Source organism: Ovis canadensis, chromosome 3, assembly GCF_042477335.2.
Source record: "Ovis canadensis isolate MfBH-ARS-UI-01 breed Bighorn chromosome 3, ARS-UI_OviCan_v2, whole genome shotgun sequence".
NCBI classification, from domain to species: domain Eukaryota; kingdom Metazoa; phylum Chordata; class Mammalia; order Artiodactyla; family Bovidae; genus Ovis; species Ovis canadensis.
The window spans coordinates 198,989,345-199,002,214 of NC_091247.1; the positions used below are offsets into that span (position 1 = coordinate 198,989,345).

Sequence of the window (12,870 nt, forward strand, 5' to 3'; positions counted from 1 at the left end):
GGAGAAGGAAATGGCAACCCACTCCAGTGTTCTTGCCTGGAGAATCCCAGGGACAGGGGAGCCAGGTAGGCAGCCATCTATGGGGTTGCACAGAGTTGGACAGGACTGAAGTGACTTAGCAGCAGCAGCAGTATTCACTACATCAGTTGCATTTTTATAGGATATTAACAGTTTTTAGGTGCTTGTCCTTATTATGGATCCTTACTACTTCTGAAAAAGTGAAAGTGAAAGTGTTAGTTGCTCAGTCCTGTCTGCCTCTTTGCAACCACATGGGCTATAGCCTGCCAGGCTCCTCTGTCCATGGGATTCTCCAGGCAAAAATACTAGAGTGGGCTGCGATTCCCTTCTTCAGGGGGTCTTCCTGATCCAGGGATTGAACCCAGGTCTCCTGCATTGCAGGCAGATTCCTTATCGTCTGAGCCACTAGGAAGTATTCCTATTTTTCATGGAGATTGAAAGTGCCAAAATTATGAATGTTCTGAAATTTCTAGAGCTGTAGGTCAGCATGTATTTCATGATAGATTAGTTGCTCATGATTGATTAATTATATGTACAGTGGGAAACAAAAACAGAACAGAATAAAGTTAATAGACTGAAAAAGTTGTTTTTCTGTTTCTAGTTAAAGCTCTCATCCACCTCAGATGAGTCTTGTTTTAAAAAAATTTCACATTTATTTCTGTAGATTTTTTTTTTTGACATTTTACCAGATTTTCTTTTCTTTCTTTTTTTTTTTTTTCAAGTATTCAACTAGGAGAAGTGGAATTTTAGAATGCCAGTGTTAAGATACCGATGTGACATCTGACTCAAGCTAATTTTACTTTTTTTTGATCAGGCTTTTTGCCATGTGTGTTTTTTGTGGTTCAGAGCATATTCCTTTGACTCTCAGGTACTCAAATCTTTGTAAATGCAAACAGTGTTATGATCAGATTTGAGTATTTAAAATTTTAGAGGAAAAAGAAAAGCATTAACATACATCCTGAAGCATGACAGAAGGTAGTTAATATTTTATTTATTTAAACTTAATGATGGCTATCTGCTTAATGTGGTAGCAGGTGTTTGATTTTTTTAAATTCAATTAAAATACCCATAAGTCATGTGTTTCAGTTAGTAACATTGGAAGAACTATACTCTTACCTCTTTAAAAAAGTTCTTGTATTTGAGACAACAAATTTCTGGCTTTAAAAAATGTGATACATTTTGACCTTAAACAGTCTTAAGCAAAAAAATCGGAAGTAATATAAATGTTTTTAAGGAGTCAGCTAAAAGTAATCAGAATGGCATAAAATCGTGTTAATCGATTTAAAAATGTTTAATGAGTGCAGAGTTTGTAAAGGTTTTGTTAAGTTTTAGACTATGCCTTTTCTTTATATTACGTTGAACAGATGATCTTGCTAATGACTTCATATGCTTACTGTAATTTGTGTACGCATTTTACAGTTCATTTTACTGTTACGTTTTGCTTCACCATTGCTTTCCTTATCCTGCATTTTCTGGTCATCTTCTGAATCTGCATCTTTTCTCTGCTACTTTCCTCCACAGCACCTTACCCACAGGGGCCTAGGATTTACCTGTGTCCCAGCTCCCCCTCTCTCCCTTGTGGGTCCCTTCATCTTAAAAAGTCCTGTCTCCTCCTCTCGGAATCTAGCCTTCCCCCTCATCCTTCTAGCCTTGTCAGCCCAGTTCTGAGGAAAAGTGTTTCTTTCAGTGAAGAGCTGTTCCTGGCTGCTTCTGGTAGGATCATATTATGTCAGCTTTTTAATCCCTTTATTCGAAATCATTTTTGAAAAAAATTAATTATTTCATACTGTACAGAAGTATTGAGTATTTGACACAGGATGTATTTCTTATTTTTCTTATTGGCAGACAGTAAAATTACCATGAGAACACGATTGAGGATTACTTGATGGATAATTATGAATATTCTGCTAAATAATCTTATGTATTAAAAATTGTTTGTCTAAGTGCTTAGAGCTGCTTATTTCTAATAATTATTAGGTTCTCATTACTAGAATTTCTGTTTTAGATGCTTTTACTTTCTTTCCCTTCACACCAACTCCATTCACGTTGGACCTATGTCATCATGTTGCTAAACCATATTGGTTACATTAGTAAATTATTCTGTTTGAATCAGTTTAAGTCTCATTTTAGTGATATTCTTTCATTATCCATTTTTTTCTTGTCCATTGTATTAATTTTCAAGTTATTCTGCTCTATTTTCTGATATTTCATTTATCTCTACCAAATTATATTTTATTTTATGGCTTTCAATATGCTTCATATGAAGATCTTAGTTTTGTTTCTGTGTTTAGTATTGTATAGTCTCTAAAAATTATGTTTAGGTTACTACAAGAAAAATACATTTCTTTTTAATTTTTAAAGAACAAAATGGGACTATACACATGCTAACTTTGTTTCCTTATCCAAGAACAGCTAAAAATATAAAAGTAAATTAGTTCCTTTCTTAAGTCATTGTAGTAAATATGCTTGCATGTATCTTCAGGTTTAAAAGGTGGGACTAAATTATTAATTTTAGTTTGTAGAGCACTGGCTTCTCACCTGCCCCCTGCTTTCTTTAATTCTTTAACCATAGTTGGTCTATTAGTACTATCAAAACAATAAAATAAGGAAAGACATTTAAACTTATGCCTTAAAAATAAATACATCTAAGAGCTTGGGAAATGTAATTCTTTCATCCATAACCATGTACATTTGTGATGTGTCTATTATATGTCTGCAATTTTTAGTTTTTAAAAACTGTATGTCAGTTTTTGCAAATGAGTTGTATGATATGAATATTAGTGCTATTTTGTAATGAATATTATGTTTATGAATGCAAAATTATCAGAAAATAGATGTGACTATATTTCAAAGCTGCCTAGAATTCATACTCTTTAGAGAATTTTGGAGTATTTTAAGCTCAATTAGTGCTTTCTCTACATATACGTTTAGTTTGAAACACACATTTAATGTTTCTCGTTTCTTTTAGTACTCTTCACTTGTTAGCAGGGTGTAAGTAATTGATATTACATTGATTTTTTTTATTAGAAGACTCCACTTTTAAAATTGAATATTACATAAAAAGTTTGTCACCTTAATGTAATTTTAAAAATGATTTTTAGGATAAATTAAGCGTACACTCACTGTGATCAGAATTTTGACATCTTGCTCCTAAAGAAAACCTTGTGAATAAAAAAGAGTATGTGCTTAGTTGCCATCACAAATACTTCAAATGTTTAGATTTTTGTTTTTAACAGATTTTGTTCATGATATTTATGAAGATAAATGCAATTAAACTTTCTATGTCTCTAGTTGTTTTTGGTCGTTATTTACATACTGATGTTCTGTAGGAATGGGAAGTGGTAGTGCTGGAAAAGAAGGGGGGCCCTTTAAAGCTCTTTTAAGACAACAGACTCAATCAGCATTGGAACAGAGGGTAAGGTTCACTCAATATTCTTTCTTCTTACACTGTTAATATGATTTTATTCTCATGCTTCTATGTACGTACTTGTTTCCATATACTAGTTTTGATTAATATTACAATTTCAGTCCAAAAGGTATCATAGTAATTTGCTTATAAATGATTACTTTTAATTTGGAATAATTCTATAACTATTTTTGTCTTATCTCCCAAAGTTATATTAGAAATAGTCTGTTTGGAAATATCCATTGAATAATGAAATCTTTCTAATTTTATGTTAGGGTTTAATATATAAAAGGAAATAGTGGATAATTTTCTAGAAAAAAGTTTATTGGTGTTGTATTAAAAATAATTCTTTAGTATATTAACATATATTTGCTGAGATAAATTTTATCAGTGGCCAGTCTCTTTGGGATTAAGAAATGCAGATTCCATATTTTTACAGATTAACATAGATAATATGACTATTCAGTATGTGAATACATCTCTTTTAAGTACTGTAAACTTACTTAATTAAATATGTTGTATGAAGAGCTAAAGTGTTTGGATGATTTTCTCTCTTTATTTTTTTGTATAAACTTCATTGCTAAGGGAGGATCGCCTCATAGGTTCTGTAGAAGGCGGGTATGTTTCCGAACATGTGTGAGAGCCTATTTCATGTATTGGTAGCTTTTCTAGTTTTAATCTTGGTCATTTAAGTTTTATTTAAGCATTTAACAAATGTTGCCAGCTTTTTTTCTTTTTGTAATGCAAAGTTGTTTGTTTTTTGCTTTAATTTAATGGCACTATGAGACTCATGTTTTTTTTTTCCCCCCTAACTAATACAGTGCATGGTTTTATATGTCATGTCAGTTATTTTAAGGCACAGTTCCATAACTTTCATTATGTCTGATTTGGAAGTTACAAGCATTTACAGAATTTTCTTTTACATGTTCCATTTTATACTAGCAGTAAAAAAAAAAAAAGATAACACATATCAAATACCTGTAAAAGGATGCATTTTATAAAACAAAGGTATTTATTTGCTAGAAGTTGGCTTTCGACAAGAGTGTTTTTCAGATCCTATTATTATAAACAGTACAACAAGTAATTTTTTTAGACTTTTTTTCCTTGTGCTGAAAGTATCTGTGTGTGCAGTTTGCCTGTTATAAAAGTCTGGAGAGAACAGAGCTGAACTAAACTTGGGACTTTGGTAGGACTTGGGTGGTACCTGGTTCTTTGCCTTTGAGCTACTACTCTTACATCGGCAGGCATATCGTGCCAATGACTGCCATCAAGTAGCTCACCTAAACATTCAAACTATACATTGAAACCAAATATAAAGAAAGACTAACAGCCATGGGGAAGAGGATCAGAGTTAAAGTGTGTGTGTCACTTACAGTTTTTAGGCCAGAGAACTCTTATCTTATTGCCTACCCCCTCCCAGTTTTACATTTTCTGGAGTCCCTTACGCTAGGAATATTTTCTGTAATCTAATTACCATTCTAGAATTCACATGAACAGAAAAACTTGACTTGCCTTGACATTTGATATAATGAAACTTTGCCTGTGTGTTGAGTCCGTGACTCTCCTGTCTGTACTGAGAGCTTTAAAAAGCACCTAGTTTTAAAGGACAAAAGAAATACTAATCATTGAAAATGTTTTGGATTTAGTTTGGATAAAATTTATGTTTTCAAATATGCTTTCAAACATTCTTAAACTTCTGGGCACATTAACACATTGGACATACATTACTAAATAATCCTCGAGGCATTAACAGCAGAGATGTGGAGGTCTATAGTTTTCATTTACCACTCTGTAAACCTCAGTTGGCAATATATTTACATTATCAAACCTTGCAGTGGCAGTGAGTTGTATGTGTGAGCCTCCCTCTCTACCCTGTATATAATGGGTAGAAAAAGCCTTGTCATGCTTGGCTTCCCCATGTACCTGTGGCTGCCATCAGTATGGAAAAAATTTGAGCAGAAATAATGAAGAATTCTCCCTGTATGTGGTCACTTATGCTTTAACTCTGCCAAGTTGAACACTAGATCAAGTTGAACATATGATCTATTTATCATTTTATATATTCATTTTTAAAACATTCACTTCTGCCCCTTGCTACCCTTAATATATTATATGGCTTTTTGTTTCTTGTGGAAAAGAGGAACTTTATTTGTCCATCATCTTTTGAGTTACTCAAGTAGCAGTTATCAAAAATAAAAGTGCTTTTTTTCTTCCTCTCTCACAAAAGCATTAAAAAATAAATTGACAAGATCTTGGTAATTGGTATCAGATTATTGGGAGGTAAAAGTTTAGATTAAGGTTCTGCCTGTGAAGTATTTGCTATGAAGCAAATAGATTTATTTTCCCAATATAATTTTTTTTTAACTTGCCAGAAAAATGAAGTTACTTTTTAGATTCTGGAATGTATGTTTTTCTTCAATAAAGAATCCTAATTGACTTAGTTTGGTATTTCCCAAATGTATTTTACCATGAAGTCCTTTCATGTAAAATGCCTGTTAGGAACCCACTTTGGGAAAGTTAGATTTAAAATGGATTCTTTTGAGAAATTATGAAGGGATAAAATTATATGATAAATCATTGTGGGAACCTGGCAGGGAGTTTTGTATTTAGAAAGTTTACTATGGTGTCTTGGGATAATAAAAAAAATCTCTGATTTCAAAAAATGAAATTGATTAAATATCTTCTGAGAAAAATCCTATTTAAATCTTTTTAAAAATTCCATTTGTTCTCAGAATTTTCAACTAGCCTGTCTCTGAGCACATGCTATTAAATGATTTATGCTGCATGCACTTGGCTTATGTCAAAGCATCAATGTATGAAGTCTTATCTAGGCTCCACAGGGCAAAATAAGGGCTTTCCAGAGAAAATGTGGTCCCTGGCATTCCCATCTGGACACTGAAGGCAGGGTGTGCTTGGGTGGATCTTAACGAAGCTGTCCTTTTCAGTGGAGGAGAGCCTATAGATTCATCAGGTGTAGTAATAGAGATTAAAATTAATTCTTTTATTCAGTGTTTTAACCAAAAATGGTAAGAAGCCAGGTGACAAAGTTTGTGGCTCAGAGAGTGTAGGCCTTCTTCATTTCAGTGTTTCACCTGAATCCTGGATTTGATAGGACATCCATCTCAGGGTATGGTAGTGTCTGTGAAGCCTAGTTTTGAGGTGCTGTGCACAGGACTGGCACATTGGAAGTGCTCCATAATAGTTACTGGTGATGCTGGTGGGAGGATAGCTATTTAACCCTCAGTTGAGATACTGGCAGTAAGCTCTTCTGAAAGTGTTGTTTGCCAATCATAGTTTGGGTTGAATAATAATGCCATTTAAATTCTAGGTTGTTCGTTGGTTTGTTTTTGGCCACGCCCTGTGGCAAGCAGGATCCTAGCCCTAACTGTGGGTAGAACTCATGCTCCCTGCAGTGGAAATGGGAGTCCTAAGCACTGAACTTCCAGGGAAGTCCCTCTAGGTTAAGTTTTGTGTTAAACTGGGGGAGTGTGCTGCCTGGATGAACTGGGGACAGTTAGGACAGAGTCTAAGTTGGCAGGGCATCCTCTATCTGTTAGGTCAGCTGGTCCCCTACTACTTCTGCTCTGGAGTGATGCTTCCCCCCATCCTGTTCTCCCATTTTCTGAAGTTTGGGGAGAAGAGTTAGAGACTCCCAAATAGAGAAATCATTTAGGTTCATTTTCTTTTTCTATCTTATCTAAAATCTTATATGCAGATTTCCAGCATGGAATTTACTTATTTCTCAAGTTTAGGTGGAAGTACTGCGTTCCATTTAGCTTCCAAAATTTGCATTTTCACTGTCTGTTATCCAAAATATTTAAAATGTTAAGTATAAAGTGTAACATGCTTTTTGGACTTTACCACAGTATTTTGAGGAAATTTTAAAACTTCTGTATTCTTAAAATTGAAAACAAATCTTAAGGATCTTAAGGACACAACTTAGAGACTGAACAAAAGACTCATGTTTCCAATAGTATGAGCTTATCTGTACTTTCTCATTTAAAATTTATATGTAAAAAATTTAGGTGGAAATAAGGGGGCCTCTACCTATCAACTGGGTCAAACTTGTCCACTTCCACTGTTTTTTTACTCCCTTTTTACATAGCATAGGTTTTTCTTGCCCTTGTTAAAGATTACTTTTAAATTTTAATGAATTTATTTCTGAATATGAGTGTGTGTATGCACACACCCACACATGTATATATATTTTAATACTATACGTCATGGGTTATTGGGGTGTGCAGGACTGTTTGCCTCTGTGCTAAATGATTCCAAGTTGCTTTGCTGTGTGAATTATGCTTTGGTCAGTTCATATCGCCATGCTTTAGGCAGCCAGTCAGTAATCTTGCTGTGGTTAATATGCCTACTTCTTGTAGTATTCTGTATCTCTTTATCTCCCAACTTTTATTTGCTGCATTTAATCTGCTATGGTCCAGAAAAAAAAGATACCAGTAGATTTTAGAATATATTTGTAATATTATACACTTGTAATTACCATATATCATTGTATGAATATAGTCTATGGGGATCTCTTAGGAATGAAATCCATGAAGTTTAGTCCTTGCAACTGTAACAGTTCTTTTGACTGTTGAGAGCCCTGTTTTGCTTAATTTCCAGTTCTCAGTATGTTCTGAATAGCTGAGGCTACTGCTAAGTGACTTGTGGTTAAGTGAGCTACGTTAATCTTGCCGCCAGACAGGTTGGATATTGTTTTCCTTTCTTGAATCCAGTTTTTATCATATGAGCGGCCTCAGGAACTCTCCTTTCCTTTGGGTGCTATTTTAATAAATTTTCCTTCTCTGCTTTACCATTTCTCTGTTGCCTGCATCTCTTCATTTCTAAGTTGACAAATTTGATGTCCGAGAGAGAGAAAGAGGAGAATAAATCCTGGAAGAACTTGTAGAATTTGATTGCCTACCTTGCTGTCATCTACATACCTCTCCCCTTCTTAATATGCATTTATATATTTAGATTTTTTTTTCCTGCTGCCCCCTTGTTGATAGAGGAAATAAGCCCACACAGTAATTCTCTGCCTACCTGAACTTGGCTCTTCTCTTCATCTTTCTATGTAGCTGTTAACCTGCTCTGCTCATCCTCTCCCTCCTCCTCCCTCAGCCCCACCTTGTTTTAGACCTCCTGCCCCAAGACTTCAGAGTCTGCCAGTAGCCTGGAACAGGGTAGGTGTCTGAGGGAGAGTCTGCCCCGTAGAGAAGTAGACGTGGATTGTGGTTCAGGCAGATTCCTCATCTCATTGCCAAGTTCGATCGCAATAGGCAATTGAGAGGAAGGAAGAGTGTGTTCAAATATCTCAAATTGAAACTCTGAGAATGTTGTTTTTTTTTTCTCATTTAGAAGTGATAAAAAAGGTGTTCGGATTCTCTATAACATAATACATATGGGAAAATGGATTGGGAACTCAGCATCCAAGGAAGCTTTTCATTACAAAGCACCTGTAATGTATAATTGGTAGCCTTTTGTTAAGGGGTAGAATTCATTTCTTTATGACAAGCTTTTTAACAGACATGCATTTGTACTTCACACATGGTCAGGCATATTTTTCCCCCATTCTTTCTACTAGGAATTTCCATTTTTCACCCTGACGGCATTTCCTCCTGGATTCCTTGTGCATGTTGGGGGCGTTGTTAGTGCACGCTCTGTGAAGCTTTTGGATCGCATCCACAATCCTGGTATGTTCTCTAAACATTTGTTTTCTGTGTTTCATTTACTTACACTGTGATTATTATTAACACTGATTTTTATAGTTTTTTAAGCTGAATTTATCCAAAAAGAAAAATGACGAAGAAAGTATAAACTAGCACACGTTGCTTTCAAATATTTGCAGTAATCTTAACTAAAAATAAACTAAGTAGACATGTATATTTCAGTTACCTTTTTTTTTAATACAAAGCAAATCTTGATTCATTTTTGGCCAAGGTGTATCACTCTGAGGCACTCCTTAAGTCACTTTTGAGTCAGCTGTTTTCTTTGACTCAGGCAGATAACAAAATTTACAATTTGATCATTGTGGCCATTAGCTTAAAGAGGTTAGGTTAATTCTTTTCACTGGAATAATTCTTTATGGGTTATTTGAGTAATTTTCTTATTCATAAAAGAAGTCTTAGTTTGACATGTATACATTGTGTAGAGAACCTAAAAGTTTTAAAAAAGTAATTATTGTCTTTGGATCCTTGGTTTCTTTCAGTAGCTATTTATTCCATTTAAGCAAACAGGAGAAAATGGCAACTCACTTCTTTAAAACATGAACCTTGATTATGAAAGAGAAAAAAGGCATGCAAGTCCCAGTAATTTCAGACCCTTGGATTAAAAATGCTTTGCTGGTTTTTCTAAATCTAAAATAAGCATGAGAAGTATAGTAGGAACTTTCCCTATGGAACTTGTTCTTGCATCTCTCATTGACTAGATGCCCAGTAACTTGCTCAAGTCACTTATTATTTTGATGACATACCTTAAACTTGAAGTTATATTAGTATTCTTACCTGGCATGTATGCGAATGTATTTTTGAAAATTGAAATGGTCACTTCCAGTAACCTCTTTGGGGCCTTGTACTGACAGCTATGAAAAAAGAAAAATGCTTTGAAATTATTGTATGCAAAACTCAAATAGTGATTTTGAGGATACAAAGCATTACCGTTCTTTTAGATTTTTAAAAAATTTAATCTGGGCCCCATAGTTTGATGTCATTTGAATTAAAACAGAATGGAATTTTTCTAAACCCTGAATGGAATTGCAGAAAAGCAATACTTTTGGGGATTAGTTTAACTCTAACGTTGAGCAAATACATATTTTAAGTACCAGTCTTCTCTTTTTCTTCTCTGGTTTATTATTTTTTTCCCCTGTATCTCATTTTTGGGGTCAATTTAAAATCTTTTCTTCGTGCAGTATTTTATGCATTCTGTAGTAATTAAACGGAGAAGGCAATGGCACCCCACTCCAGTACTCTTGCCTGGAAAATCTCATGGACGGGGGAGCCTGGAAGGCTATAGTCCATGGGGTCGCTGAGGGTCAGACGCGACTGAGCGACTTCACTTTCACTTTTCACTTTCATCCATTGGAGAAGGAAATGGCAACCCACTCCAGTGTTCTTGCCTTGAGAATCCCAGGGACGGGGGACCCTGTCTATGGGTTCGCACAGAGTCGGACACGACTGAAGTGACTTAGCAGCAGCAGCAGCAGCAGTAATTAAAGGCAAATTTAGACTGATGCCAGTTTTAATGGATTGAGATCTTGAAGATTATGCCAAGTTTCATATCTGTGCATTTAGGAACTTAAATTATTTGAGAAGTGCAAGGAAATACTGAGTTAAGATACCTGGCACTAACTGGGTGACCCAAGGCCAGTTACCGGTGTTTCTATGTACCCTTGACTCAAGTATTTTGATAGGTGGCATCCACCCATCGATATAATAGCTCCAAAAATGGCTCTAGGGATATATTCAGTTGTTCGTGATGGGAACATTTAAATTTCATCATTGCTTCCATGTACTCTGAGTAAGCTGTAGAATCTAGGAGAAGAAATGAAGGTTATTTAAATTAAGTTTAAGTAGAGAGCCAAATTTTAAATTGCGTTACTTAAAAAAAAAACAAAACCTCAAAACCTGCTTTTGAGCGTTTTCCATACTTGACAGTTTATTTTTAGTTGTGTAAGAAATATAAAATTCCAGGCCCAGGGAAGAAAACACAAGTTCTTCCTTCTTATAAAATATGATTTGTATATTGTAACTATAGCACATCCATTTTCTTTCTCTCCTTCCCTATCAGAATATTTTTTCAGTTTATGTGGAGAAATTCTCAGTTACTGATGGTTTATTTTCCAGAAGATTATGGGCATATATAATACATGTAAATACTTGTAATGTTATAAATGTTGTATTTCAGTTTTGTTTTTATTTTCGGTTAAATACAAATCATATTCTAATGGCCCCAATATTATATTATTTTGATATAATTATCACATTATTTGGATGTTTTTTTATATATGTATTGTGCCTGAAAAAGGAACATTTGTTTAACATTTTGTTAATCTTCAGGCCCCGTAAATAATTATGTGTGAAAAAATTTTAATTTGTTTACAGAAGCTAAATGTCAGAACAAAACTCAGTTAGCATCTACCATAATAAAGATTTATTAATTTTATGATTCTGAGTTACTCTGCTGAAAGAAAATTATGACAGATGAGATAACACATTCTAATGTTAAAAGTCCTATATTTGCACTCTCAGATGAATCTTGCAGCTATTTTTTGACTAGTGAATATGGGAAATTTTCATTTCACACTAAGTTTAAAAGGAAAAGCCTTATTTTAAAACGACTACCACCTGCTAACTATTGATTGTTATTTTGGAGTTACTTCTTTAGAACTTCCTCTTCTTCAATAATAAACAAACAGGTCATACAATAAGGGAGAGAATGGGAAGGTTTTAAAAGGTAATTAATTATTTGAAATAATAATTAGACTTCAGTTAATGTTAGATAACTATAGCATGTTCCTTCTTCTCTATTTCTACTTCTTATTAACTCTGCTGTCTGTGTCTTTCTAGTTCCTGTCAAGTGGTGGTGTCAATTGTGTTCTTATTTGTAGTATTTTTTGTTTGTTTTTTTTCCCTACTATTCTGCACCTAAAACTGATCTACTAATTTGCTGTTTTGAACTCAGCCTTTGTCGGAATTATGGGTAACACAAGATCTTACAAACTGCTAGACTGGAATAGTTTCAATTCAGGTATTTTAATGGTCATTCAGTACTACATATGCTGACAAAAATTATGGCAGCTCAGTGAAGTTTTTAGAAATGTTCTCAATTAAATAGGCTTAATGTCAATTCAGTTAATACAGATATATTTTGGAATACATATGTGATAACTTTTGTAATTTCCATGGAGATACAAGCATAAAAATGTTTTTACTAAAATGAATTAATCAAAACCATAGAAATACCATGAATTATGAATGACTTCTGTTAGGTGATGAACTTTCAGAGTGATAATTTTAAATTTATTACATTTTGTACAGTTTTTTCATATCAGGTGAATGATACTAGATTAGCTTTATCATTAAGGGAATAGTAATTGTTAAATATATAAGTATCAAATGGCTAGTTTGATCATCTTGAAGTATGTTTAAACTTCAATTTAGATTTGAATATATTTAGTGTTCTGTAAATATTATAAAAGTATAACTGTATTTTTATTATTTTTAATTTTTTAAAATTTATTTTAATTGGAGGCTAATTACAATATTGTAGTGGTTTTGCTGTATTTTTTTTATAATTCTAGAAGTGTTCTGAAAATTGGTAAGTAGGAGCAGATTTTGGGGGGATTAACAGCTTTCATAAGCTTTCCTCTCTCCCTTTCCAAATGGAATATATTTTTTCTTTTTAAGTAATTTTACATATGAATATAGTTTGTAGCTTTTAAAGAAACTAAGATA

General features: G+C 33.8%; 1 protein-coding gene across 11 annotated transcripts in view; it reads left to right on the plus strand.

The window, feature by feature from the left end:
• C2CD5 (C2 calcium dependent domain containing 5) overlaps window positions 1-12,870 on the plus strand; it is an 87,909-nt gene that overhangs the window by 27,188 nt on the left and 47,851 nt on the right. For 3 of the 11 annotated variants that reach the window (XM_069581213.1, XM_069581215.1, XM_069581217.1), the window contains exons 9-12: window positions 1,540-1,731; window positions 3,348-3,433; window positions 4,010-4,042; window positions 9,003-9,111. In XM_069581213.1, coding sequence (XP_069437314.1) covers window positions 1,540-1,731; window positions 3,348-3,433; window positions 4,010-4,042; window positions 9,003-9,111 — 420 coding nt within the window. The remainder of the gene's footprint in view (window positions 1-1,539; window positions 1,732-3,347; window positions 3,434-4,009; window positions 4,043-9,002; window positions 9,112-12,870) is intronic. The other 8 variants (XM_069581214.1, XM_069581216.1, XM_069581218.1 and 5 more) reach the window with 3 other exon arrangements.